At 44.3% G+C, this 12,764-nt stretch overlaps 1 protein-coding gene across 1 annotated transcript in view; it reads right to left on the bottom strand.

Moving 5' to 3' along the window:
* Positions 1–12,764, bottom strand: part of EXOC4 (exocyst complex component 4) — a 408,367-nt gene that overhangs the window by 18,824 nt on the left and 376,779 nt on the right. The window contains exon 17 of the mRNA XM_037387956.1: positions 11,068–11,227. Coding sequence (XP_037243853.1) covers positions 11,068–11,227 — 160 coding nt within the window. The remainder of the gene's footprint in view (positions 1–11,067; positions 11,228–12,764) is intronic.

Raw genomic sequence — 12,764 nt, 5'->3', positions numbered from 1 at the left:
GACAGAAAGACAGCCATTTTCCACCAATATGAGTCAGGATGCAATGCCTTTCACCAGGAGGTACCAGTGAGATGTGCTGCAGCACTGTGGGAACAGAGAAGGCTGTGACCCTTAAGAGGGGATGGATGAGTACACCGCTTTCCTTTTTGGCACTATTCTGCCTGTTTAAAATCAGTTTTTGCCCTTTGGGATCACAAAGCGCAGAACCGTCTTCCCTTTCTGGATCTCCTTCAGGTCCCTTAGGAGACCTGGGGTCTGTCATGACATTTCGGATCCATTTCAAGGTTGTAACCTTTTAGTAAGATTATTACTACCAACCATTCATCTTCCATGCTTGCATGGCCGGTGCCTGCCTTCACACCCCAGCTGCTGTGTCTCCAACCGGCACCATGTAGGCCTTGCAGATTTCAACCTGCTTTGCTCAGCACTGCCCAATACAATAAACAAACACTTGTTTCAGAAGGGATGCTGTAAAAGGCATACTTTTACTCCACCTTTAATGAGTCTGCTCAGACCACCGTTTCCATCCCTGCATGTTGCTGCCTCAGTGTCTCCAGTGCAGTTATGGTTCCAGCCCAACAGCTTGTGTGATGCTTGATGTGATTTTCCCCAGCCTGAAGGTGTGGAAGAGCAGGAGACCAAGTGAAGGCAGTAAGAGAAGTAAGTAAGAGAAGGTCCTTGGATTCAACCAAGAGAAGAGGATTGCTAAAATGTTCCTATGGCATTTTTAAAGCAAGCAAAACTGCTCTCTATGCACACAAAAGCCTGCCTAGCCCCTTCATGGCTAAAGCCAGTGGTTTATCATGTGTTTTATGCTTTACCTGGACCCAGAAATGAGCTTTCACATTCATCTTCATATTTCTACAGTATGAGAAAGCCTTTATTAACCTAGGAAGTTTCTGGACACTGTGACGGGGCTGCAGTTTTGGTGTCCTGATCCAGGCTGAGACCTGGTCTGCAGGCAGTGCAGCCTGGGGAGCCAGCGGGAAAGGCCTGTGGCCTCTTTCCAGCCCACCTATTTCATGTTTCATGCTAAAAACAAAGTGCGGGGAGAGACTGAAGCCCCCCCTGGGTGAGATGGACACCCAAGGTTGGAAACCTGGCAGAACTCCTTGGCCCACCCATTGAGCCACAGACACTGTGTCCCATGCTGCTGGTTTAGCAGGGAGCCACAAGTGCATGGTGAACACCACCCCCCCCCATTACTGACAAAGTACAACTTGGTTTTGCTCCGCATTTTTGCTGTAATCACCCACATACCAAATTCTGTGTTGTCAAACAAAGCAAATGTTGACAAGTATTCTGTGATTTACAAGAACTGCCACCAAGATGATAGTGAATACCAGGACTCACGCCCACAGGACATGCTTTCAAAACTTGGTCTGCAAAGAAAACCACCACCCACCCTACATACTGTAGACCAGGATAAACAAAATGATCCAATTCCAGCTGGACAGCCAGAGTTTTCTAAACTCAGACCTTATGTTAAAGCAACTGCAGTTCTACAAGTAACTGGTCAGTGGCTAAGTATCGTCATGGAGGCCAAAGTCACTAAAGGTAGAAATTAAGAAGAAAAACTTCTAACAAGAAAAATCCCTTCACTTTAATTACCATTAGCAATGCAGCATGACAGGGAGAGATAAACACACATGCACCTACACAAATAAGGAGCTTGGGAACACAAAGTAATTACTTTGATTTTTTTTTTCCCCACCGACATTCAAAACTTATTAGCCTCAAGAAAGCACATATCAGCAAAAGTCTGTCACCTCAGGGATAAATGAGGAATTTGTTTGTAATTCATTTCCAGGAGAATATATCCTGATGTTAATGCAGAGTAGGAACGTGGTCTGGCCAAGTCTAACAGCCAAAAACACTTCTTAAAAATGTTTATTCACATCTTCCTGAGCTTTTGTCCCTGAAAATGTGAATGCCGGTTGCTGCTGGCTGAGAAGTTCACCTCCATTGATTGTTCACTAACATACCAAGAACCAAGCAAAGAAAGTCAATGAAGCCTCTCAGTTTTTCAGTCCATTTCCAGTTTAGCAAAATTGAATTAATCTCTTTACTCAGAGCAACTCAAGACATCCACATTCAGTCAATGAAAATCATTACAGAGGCCACTAAAACCTCTATCTTTAAAGGTTACACTGCGAAGATTAAAAGCACCTCCAGGAAAAACTGAAATGGCTGATCAAAATAAAACCGTTGAGTCAACAGTGGAAAGCCTGGGCAGGACTGGTGCCTTCCAGTACCGACTGGTATTTTAAGATGCTTCCTCTGCTATATGGAGCGATACCAATGAAGAGCAAATACTACCTGATTTCACACATTGCAGCGTGTTCAGATGTCAGGGATGCAGGAACTGCCAAATGAATTCAGCTCCCTAATCCACTTAATATGGGGCAGCTACCAGGTGTAAAAACCTATTGAGAGCGCTTACAGATTGATCTGCTTACCTGCAAAGTCACCTCCTGACCCCTGACAGCCAAGGAGGGGCTCATCTTGCCTAGCGATAGACATCTGCCATGGATAATTCCAACTAAGCAGGTCACCTCTGCTCTCTGATCCTCATGAGAAAGCAACAGGCACTCCTAGGAGGCCCTTCATCTCATTTCAAAGAACATTTAAACGAATTCAGAAAATTGCACTCTAATCATGCTCACTTCTCGCTACTTGCTGTAAAGCGAACTGAGGGCAACCAGCTCTGATGGAGATGTGACTGTGGCAGACCTCTACTTACAGAGCAAGTATTCATCAGTTCAATGGGTCAACGCATGTATCTGGAAGTTAAACTCAGGCTGAAATACTTTGTTGGACTTGACTGCATGTTCATTGGGCTGCCACGGCCCATGTGCCTACAAAATACCTGGTGTGCGTTTTAATTACAAAGCCAGAAAAATCCCCTCCTTGAGGAATTTATAATCTATGCAGTCACCAAAGGATGACGAGTGATGTGCTGTCATTACTCTGTGGTTCAGCCACTTTCTTTCCATCTTCATGTGCTCAAGTGCTCTCATTACGCAAAAATTACTTAAGGACAAACATGAGAAATGTCATCCCCCAAGAGTCAGGCTCTTTGCTTCTGAACATCTGGTATATCACCATTAGGGCATTTTGGAGATTTTTCCTAACGCAGAGAATCAGCAGCAGGCAAGGCATTTCCCAGACGCATGCAATAAATGAGAAATCTGCTACTCAGCACACCTGAGAACAAAAGTCTTCCATTGTCAGGCTGGAGTGAGGCCAAATGGCCCAAAGATGGTGTGGGAAGAGCAGTGACTTCTGCACAAAGACATGTTCGTTCCTCCTGCCTCCCCTCTGCTCCTACCTTGAGCAATTCCCTTCTTCACCCCTGATGTCTTATCCTAATTTAAGATAAAGTTCCATTTTCAGGAACATTATCATTTCAGAGCATTACAGCTCATTTCCTTGTTTGTTCCCTCTCCTTCAGTTGTGCCAGCACAGCTGTTTGCAAGGCCCACTGTGAACCAGACCGGGGAGCTGATCCTGCCAAAAACCAGAAAAAGCTGATGCAAAAAACAAAACATAGCCCTTCCCCCCAAGCTGGACCACTTCCCCACTCTAATTTACTGTGTCGCATCAGGACCTGCTGTGCAGAGAACGAGTAGAGGAAGGTGGTATTTGCCGAGGTGTTAGCATCATGGGGTACATGCAAGTGCAATCACAAATTCTCACTGTGACTTCAGAGCTGGATGCTGCTTTTCTCCTATACGATGGTGCTCTGCAAAGAGCTGCTGATCTTTTGTTGTGTACTGGCTATGTCTTTTGCATAGCAAATATGTTGTGTTTTGGAGGTGGTTTTCCAGATGAAGCAGATAAAGCATCAAATACTGCCGTGGGGGAGAGTATTTTGGACCTATAAACCAGAGTGTTTAGATCTCCTCCCATCTGATGTCCATCAGGATGCCCAAAGATGGGAGAAGCAAAGCCCTTCCAGCAGCTGTCAAGAGGAACTGAGACCTTTTCCAAAATGAGTGGTTGGCAGGCCTCGGGTGTGGGGTACAATGGTCCCTAACAGGTGTTGAGGGGTTACCTTGACAGGAGACATGACTCCTAGCACTGCTCCTACTTCACCAGCTCAACCAGCTCATTGTTTTTTTCCTGCTCTGCTGTGACTGACCAGATGAATTGCATGTCCAACTATGTGGCATTTCCCCTGTGCACCTCCATGGAGGAGAGGAGACCAGTCATGTCTTCCAAAACCCCCTCTCATGTCTGTGCTGAGGAGCTGGGCAGTTCCAGCAAAGAACCTGGCCGTGCCATTGCTTCCAGAAGCTCATGCAGGACTGCAGAAGCTGAAAGTCTGGGAAGTCTTGAGCAGACACCTTGCTGTAAATGTACTGTATTGCAGAACGCAGTCAGAACCGCCAAGAAGCACTCTACGAAATGTTGTGAAGGCATAAATTGATGTCTTAGTAAAAGTCATGGCAGCTGCAGATTTAACTGGAAATTAAACTACATGGATGGGTGATTTGTTCCAGCATAGTTTTAATGAGTCCATGACAGGGCAGCTGCTTGGGATGCATGGGGCATCACCCAGCAGCACCCATCTGGTGCAGGACTGTACAGGGACAGTCTCTGATCCCCCAAGGCACAAAAGAAAAAAGGGGAGGTGGGGGGCATCATGCTGAGGGGTGTTTTTTAATCCTCTGTGGTTGGGATTTTTGGTTAATGCAGTGAAACCACTAATTACAGCTAATTAAACCTGCACTGAGATCAAAGCTCAGTGGAAACTACAGGGGGGAGAAAACAAGAGAGAAAAGAAAGGAAAGAAAATACGGATTTTGTTGTAACCAAGTCCTTAATTGAAAACTAAAGCAGCTTTGTTAATTAAAAGCAGCAAAAACAAAATGAGGGCATGCTCCACAGATACACAACATGAGTCCAGCATCGTGATGGAGATAACACATCTTTCCCACGCTGTCAACAAATAGAAGCTTTTCTTCTAGAGCCTGTTCTGCTTCTGGCTCCTCTACAGGGAAGGGTCTTCCTTACTGCAAAGCATCAGTGACTTTTACCTTTCACAGCACTGAGGACCTTGGGCTATGAAGTGTGGGGAGAGAAATTTCTCCAGACTAACACATTTATAGTTTTTATGCACAAGTCAGAGTTTTTCCCACCAACACCGAGTCAAGAGGGTATGGGTTGGTTAGTGACGAGCACGCCTGCACCAGGGTACCAAAACCACTCATTGGTAGCTTGCAGTATCCTTTCTAGTAGACTTGCTCCATCTGCTTTTGTATCTCCTAAGAGCTATGGAGGATACATGAGTTACAGTGCCTGGTACCCCAGTTGTCTACTCAGCTAACATCAGTTTTACTCAAACTGAATGATCTTAAACACCTCAAATGTTTCCCTAGCTTGAGTGCAGCCACAAGGCAGAACACCTGAGATACCTTTCTCATCCAGTTCCGAACCACAAGTGAAGACAGGCAGCAGAGGAGCATCTCAGAAGCACTGCAGAGGCACCTGAGAGCAGAACAGCAGCTGCCACTGAATGAAGGGGATCCAGGCCAGGATCTATTGGACCTGGGGTTCAACACACACAAATCAAGCATAAAAAATGGCTCTCAAAAGAGCCTTCCCTTGACCAGCAAGGGAACCTGGGCACCAAGGCGGCAAACGCAGCCTGCTGTTTCTGTATTTATCAAGAATAAAATCAGAACGAGAAACAGTATTTGGCAATAAAAAAAGACTTCTTTCAGAGCACTGGGATATCTAAGCGGTCTCTAATGCACACTGCCTTCCCCCTCCCTCTGCAACACCCAGTAGATGGCAGCAAGTCATCGCTTATTCCCCTGCCTGAGACAGCCTTGCACATTAAACAAGAGGCAGCAATCTCTCCCGCCCCTGTATAATTAAATAAACAAAATCCCCTGCCTGCCAGTCATAGGAGGATAGAAGCCCTGAAATGCTGAGCATCCAAACCAGAACTCCACCTTGAAATAAAGCACCCTCTGAAATCCTGCTGCCACCGTTCAGAGATTGTTCCTAGGGGTATTTTTCTGGTTCTCCCCATGCAAGTATCAGAGCCAGACAGGACAACCCTGGCATCTCCATGGATATTTGTTGAAAGCTATGGGCCTGCTAGCACTGGAAAATTGCAGCACAAGGGCATCTCTGCCTCTCAGCGCTGACTGAGCTAGTCCTACACTCAGAGGGTCCAGATCCACTCTGCTACTGTGATTCACTCAAACTTACAAGCAAAACCAGGGTGCTTATTAGGTGCTGGAGCAGAGCTGAGGATGATCTGCTGCTTCACAAACCACGCTGATCTCTTCCCATCACACTGCCTAGCCCCATGTAGATATCTCAGCACCCTGACCCTGGCATCCAACCCAACCAATGATGTAGCAGTTGGACACTGGTTTGAAAGAAAGCTCAAGCTCCAGCTGCATCCTCCTTCATCTGTACTCTCTTACCCTCCCCACCTAAAGACAGGTTTTAAGTAAAGGGTGTGTTTCCAGGACCCATTTAGAGTAACCGGTGTTAATTGTAACTGCTTCCTACAAATGCCCTGGCAGTTCTTAGTTTGAAACCGGTATGAGGCTTGGTGCCATTATCTCCTGACTACCTGCAGCTGGCTGTATGGGTGGAGGGAACATGTCTGCCCTGACAATGTAAGAATACAAGCAAGTACATGTACATCATAGCCTCACAGGTGTCACCAGGAGAGCACAGACACAGAGGAACAAGGTCAGAGCAGCAGCTGCAGCTGTATTTTGCCAGGGAGTGGAAGCAAAGGTCATTCATTCCCTTTTATGAATAATACAAATTCAGGCAGCCCTTGTATACCAATAAGACACTTTGATCACAGGCATCTGAACTACATTTCAAGGGCTTATTCACAGCTGACCTATGAACAACCCTCTGACACGCTGATGGCTTCTCCCCATGCCACTGGGGACTCCTCCAGGGTGGCTGGATCTGTGACAATGTAGGTGCCCCATCTACTATAAAGATGTGGTCAGAGCCAAAGGCCCTGGTCACGTCTTTAGCAGCAGGAAAAGATTCCTGGTCCACGCAGGGTGGATGGCCATAGCAACTGCTAACTTGAATGGTAGCAGCAGGGAAACCACCAATCTAACTCTTAGGTGTACAGACGCCTCTGGTTCACTATGCTACAAACCATTTAAGGGATGAAGGACACTTTCAGATCTAGTAATGATGAGTAGCACCACTCAAAACCTTTATCTCAGAGGTCAAAATGACACCGTGTTGTATGAAATGTTCACATTTCATCACTGGTCTCTCCCTTCCCCTTGCAACCACCTCAATTAACTTTCAAGAATAGGGCAATTTTATCACTGCTGTATGTCTAGGAAAGTTGGGGTTTTTTGTGTTGTTTTTTTTTTACCCTGATGAAAAATGAACATCTATCAGTCGAATGATATTTTATTTAAGAATAAGTCTGAAGCAGAAACCCTGCCCTTTTTGATTACCTCTGATGAAAATTTCTGCATAAACATTCAAGCATAATTTCTGATGTGGATAGAGGGGGAGTAGGAAAGAAGGCACAAGGGAAAAGACCTGAACTGAATCCAAATTTGAAGCTGAATTTTATCCTTCTAATGCCACAAATCTAATTCTGGGTCTGAAACTTCCAAAATTTGGAGGTATTTGGAACTCCTGCTCAGTCCTAGACTTTGCAGTATATGCCTAGGTATTATACATGGGAAGAAAATACTGCTTTTTCTTTAATATAGTAGTGGATGCCCTAATGACTGACTGCATTTTTGCTGGCCTAGATACTGAAGACACATATAAGGGAAAAACCTATTAATATTTGCAGGAAATTTAGTAAATGCTACATATTCTTTTGCAACACCTCAGCAGTCGGAACCAGCCTATTTTACCCTTTCTTCAGTCAGTGGAGAAACTCCTTGCTAGAGCTTGCAAAACTTGGCAATTGATTTTTTTTTTTTTTCAATGGAAATGTGCTCTGGCTCTGCTTCACAATGCTCTGCTGAGAGTTTCCTTACCCTGCTGTACCTTGAACTGAGAATTTCAAAGAAGAACTCATTTGAAACAAATTTCCCCCTTGCCATGGTACTATTCCCAAAGCAGCAAATCCTGCTGTTGTCATCTGTGGTTTACAGTTCTTTTGAAAAATGTGATTTAAACAGCAAGAGTCTCACCAGAACCAATGAGTGTTACTTGAGTTAAGATTTTGCCGTGAATCCTCTACATGATTTTGGCTTCAGAGAAAGGTCTTCCGGCTCCAGCTTCCCCGGCTGGGGTTTCTACTGCTTAAGTCACTGAGACAGAAGAAAGGGGATGCCCAGTGCTCTTTGAGGCCCATAGAAAGCACTGAAGAATATATCAAAAGTAAAAAAAAAAAAAAAAAAGCGCAAAACCAAACCCAAAATCAAAAGCACGACACCCAGGAAAATCTTGGAAGTCATCTGGCTCTTTCTCAAATGGTCCAGTCTTTCCTATAAACTTGAGCTCATCAGACTTTAAATGCATTCATTTTCAGAAAATGAACACACAGGACCTGTTCCAGACTTAAAGCTTAACATATAAAAAGTGATCATATGAAGAGTGATGTATTGATCGTTAATTGTGTCTAATTGCTTCTTGAACCCTGAGTGTCACACTCTCACAGAAAAAGAAATATCAAGAGGGCAAGGCAGCAACAGGGGCAGTGAACTGACCATCCAGGGGAAGCATAAGCCAGTCAGCTTCAGATGAGGCTTAAATCCAACCTGGAGGGCAAAAAGCTCCTTAAATGCCTGAGAAAATCTATTTTCCTGTGTGTGTGAAGAAAACACTAAAAATCCTATTATGTCTTTCCCTGATCAAAGGAGCCCATGACTTCTAATCGTATTCCTTAAATAAACTGGAGTAAATGATTAATTATTTTGCACAAGGGCAAATGCAAAGACCAGTGATGGGGCAGTGAATCCCAAGCTGGGTTACACTCACTCCAGAAATATTCTTTCCCATTCAGTAACAATCACCCGGTTCCCTGGAGAAGGGAAGCAAGGAGGGGATATACTCCAGTTACTAGGAGGTGCAGGGGGTAAGGAAGAGCAGGCGAGTATTTCTCCATCAGCTCTGCCACTACTCCCATACATGAAATAACCACTTGCTCTCCTTTTCTCATCTTTTAAAAAGGCAGAACTGATAGTTAGCTACTGCGCAAAGTATTTATAGATTCCTATATGAGCTATATCACAGAAGTACAAATCACTTTTATCCTACATTGATGTTATTTTATGCTTTCTAGGGGTGAACTGTTATGTTTATTTTATAGTTTGAATAGACCTCAGTAACTGCAGTCCCTGGGGTAATATGAGAACTTGCTCGGGTAATTGTAAATTCAGGTGAGCAGGGCAAGGTTTGGATGCACGAGATGCCTAGTTTATGTAAAAGGAGAATCTGGATAATAAGTATTCAGGAGTCATCTGAAGAACAGAAGAATAAAACATACTCTCTAGATCACAGAAATCTGCCCCAAAAGAAAAAGGGAAGTGATACAGTCATGAAAGCTAAAAAGAAATGTTGAATTTACATTATGGGGATAAATCTGCCTCACAGGTACCACAAAGCAGCTGATGCTGCTGTGCAGAAAGCTAAAGTGTCTCCTCTGAGCTCCACAGGTCTCAGTGATGGTACTCTGCAGCTCCAATGGTGCAGAAGACCTATTTGCCATGTAACTCATATATGAAGAAGGCTGGTATGCGTTTGATGTTGTGACAACTTCGGCTCTGACACATCACACGCTTTACCTCCTCACCCTTCCTTTCAAAATCCACATCAAATTGTGCAGCACTGATTCAGAACTCCATGGCTATTCAGCACTTACCACAAAGATCTCTCCAGAACACAGCCAGCCACGCTGTGCCAGCCTCCAGCAGCACTGGGTCTGCATTTCATTATTTGGGTGCCAGCTGTTGCCAGCACATGCTCAAGCTCTGTTTTGCCTGCCAAAAAACAGGGCTAATTTATTTAGCATTTCAACAGATCAGGGAAAAAAAATATTAAAAAAAGGGAAGACTGAATTTGGGAACTCTATTCCTTGGAGAGTTAAGTGGATCTTTCTCTCTTCCCCTCCTCCAGGCCTCAGCATTCATAACTTTCCATGTCAATGTTATTATGAAGAAACTAATTCAATAATGAGATCATTCCCCATATGAGAGCCCAAGTAAATGAAGCACTCAGTCATACGTGCCCTCCCTCATCTGAGGAAGTTGTGCTTCTCTCGTAATTCATTCTCCAAGAGCAATGGCAAAATGATGACACCAACTATTTCCAGTGTTTCTGGTGGGTCGTATCCAAGTGTACACAGAACTCTGTCATTTGATCTACATGCCTTAATTTGCAAGTTCGAGACTTTGGCTATTTCTTGGGCTCAGCTGCCCGTCGCTGCACTGGCTGCTGCCACAGAAGGTCAGCCATAGTCTGCACCCTAGATCCATGCGCAAAACATGCACCGTTTAGTATTTGCTCTTATCCGTTCGCTAATTCCTCAAAGAATCCCCCTTTTGTGAATAAAGCGTCAAGATGGCTGAGAAACTTGCAGGGGATCCATCATGTCTAGTTTTGGTTTTATTTTGCTATTACTACTATTTCAAGAGCAACAGAACTGGAAGGCAGACCACACCTGGCATCCCTGAGGTTCACACACACTGTTTCTGTGAGAAATAAAAAGTTTAAGCCTTCAATAATCCAAAGTATTACTTACCTGGGCATGAATCTAGGCCCCAGATTCATCCAGTTTGAGTTCCACCCACGACCTACACCTAGAAGCTCTTCCTTGCCTGGGTTTTGGTCTTAGGAGAACCACATCAACAGGAAGCCCCTACACAGACTTTGGTGGGACCCTGACTTTGAGCTCATGCTAAGCTCAAGTGCTCTGTGTTGCTCTGAATGTTACTCAACAAGGGGGGGAAATGAATATTATAATTAAGACTTCTATGGGTTTAACTTGATATCCATCCAGTTGCGCACACGAGTGGTGCAACTTTTGGAAGGAGCTACCTCTGTACATGTGGACCTCAAAATAGTAACAAACACAACATGGGGTGCTCTGCTCACCTTGCAAAGTCCAGGTCAGCCTCACGTGACATGGTGATGTTTGTCAGGTTTTGCTGGAGGATGAAGATGTTCCTACACATTTTCTTGATGCCAGATTCACTGATGCGCTTGAAGTAGTGGGCGCCGTTGATAAGAATGCAGGAAATAAGGTGGCCCAAACCTGCAAGGGTGAGGGGGGAAACAAACAATAAAATCACAGGAGGAAGACATTTATTGACAATAATTCATCTTAAAACCAATGAATGAGCACTGTTAAGTGGTACGTGTGAGTTGGAACAGGAGATACACTGGACTGTATCTTGAAACAGCCCTCTGTATTGTCCCTGTATATTTTAAGAGAACTTTCCACAAGGTTTCCTTCTTTAGAAAAAATATTAAACTGCCCCAAAACACTACGAACACTCAAAGTTGCATTATCATAGACACTGATACTTCCACAGCACTTCCAGATTTATAATGAGGCTTTGCAAGATGTCCCTCTCAGTTCCCCTCTCTGGGCAGAGCAATGGACACTACCGCTCCTAAAAAATCATAGTATTTTAATCTGTTATCAAAGGTGGTATTTTTCCCTGGTAAACTCACAGTCTGCAAGAGCAGAAATTAACTGCTTTTCAATGTGCTTGATGTACAACCTCTCTCTGATGAGTCCTGAACAGTTTCTTGTGTCTGAATAATGTCTCCATCCTTCCTCTGCTACTGAAGGACACAGCCGGCTGCTAAAAGTCACAGCCACCCCGAAAAGGATGTATCCATTCATGTGGCATTACAAAGAGCAAAAACTCCAGCCTGATTCCCTCAGTACACAGGTCTGTACAGGACTAGATGTCAATTAAAAGTCTGAATTAAGAAAATATGTTCACGTATAGGTAACCATCATGGGGTATATATAAATCCCAAAACTGGGCTTAAGAGGTGCCTATATTTCATGAAGACCATGTGTATGCCTTTCAACTTCATAACTTAGCAAGATGGGAATGGTCCCCATGGCTCTGTGTGGAGTCATTTCACTCTCCTTGAACAGACAAATTAGACCTGAGCTGTAAGGGGAGCTCTACAATGTGCTGGTGACTGCTCAGTTGGCTACGGATTCACACAGCTCGGAAGATATCTGATTAAAAAACGCTCCAGCAGTAGCTACATGGGTTTGTGGAGGGACATACCCAGATACTGAAAGCCACCTCCAGGACTGGTAAGCAGTGGCCAAAATAAGGCTATGTAGGCTTGCAAAGCCTTCATCCCTGCTGATATGTTATATTGGGCAATTGGCACCTCTCCAGTTCCTACCTTCTCCTGACTGAACACCACCGCATTAAAAAAAAAAAAAAAAGTATCCTGGCACGCAGGCAAGAGAACTGTGTGAACACCACAAATAAATATAGAGGAGGTGAACCAAAACATGATTTATATTCTCCAAGGTAATCACGACAGATGAGACATCAGAAGAGCTAATGTTCTCTAAATTTAATTTTAGAAATGGAGTAACTACACTTCGGGTAGGAACTGCGCCATAATAGAGCTGTGCTTGTAATACATACACATGCCCTATGGCTTCCTGAGGAAGAACTGCCCTGCATGTACATCAGCTTAGTGCCTTCCTACTCAGCACAGGCCCACTCTCCTATTCAGCCAGATACGTTCAGACATGGTATGGAGGCAACAGGGGTTTTGAGTGCCCTGTGTTTGTGTGAGTCTCACTT

Source organism: Falco rusticolus, chromosome 5 (assembly GCF_015220075.1).
Source record: "Falco rusticolus isolate bFalRus1 chromosome 5, bFalRus1.pri, whole genome shotgun sequence".
NCBI lineage: Eukaryota > Metazoa > Chordata > Aves > Falconiformes > Falconidae > Falco > Falco rusticolus.
The sequence above is the reverse complement of the archived record's forward strand: the minus strand, read 5'-3'. Positions and strand labels throughout refer to the sequence as shown.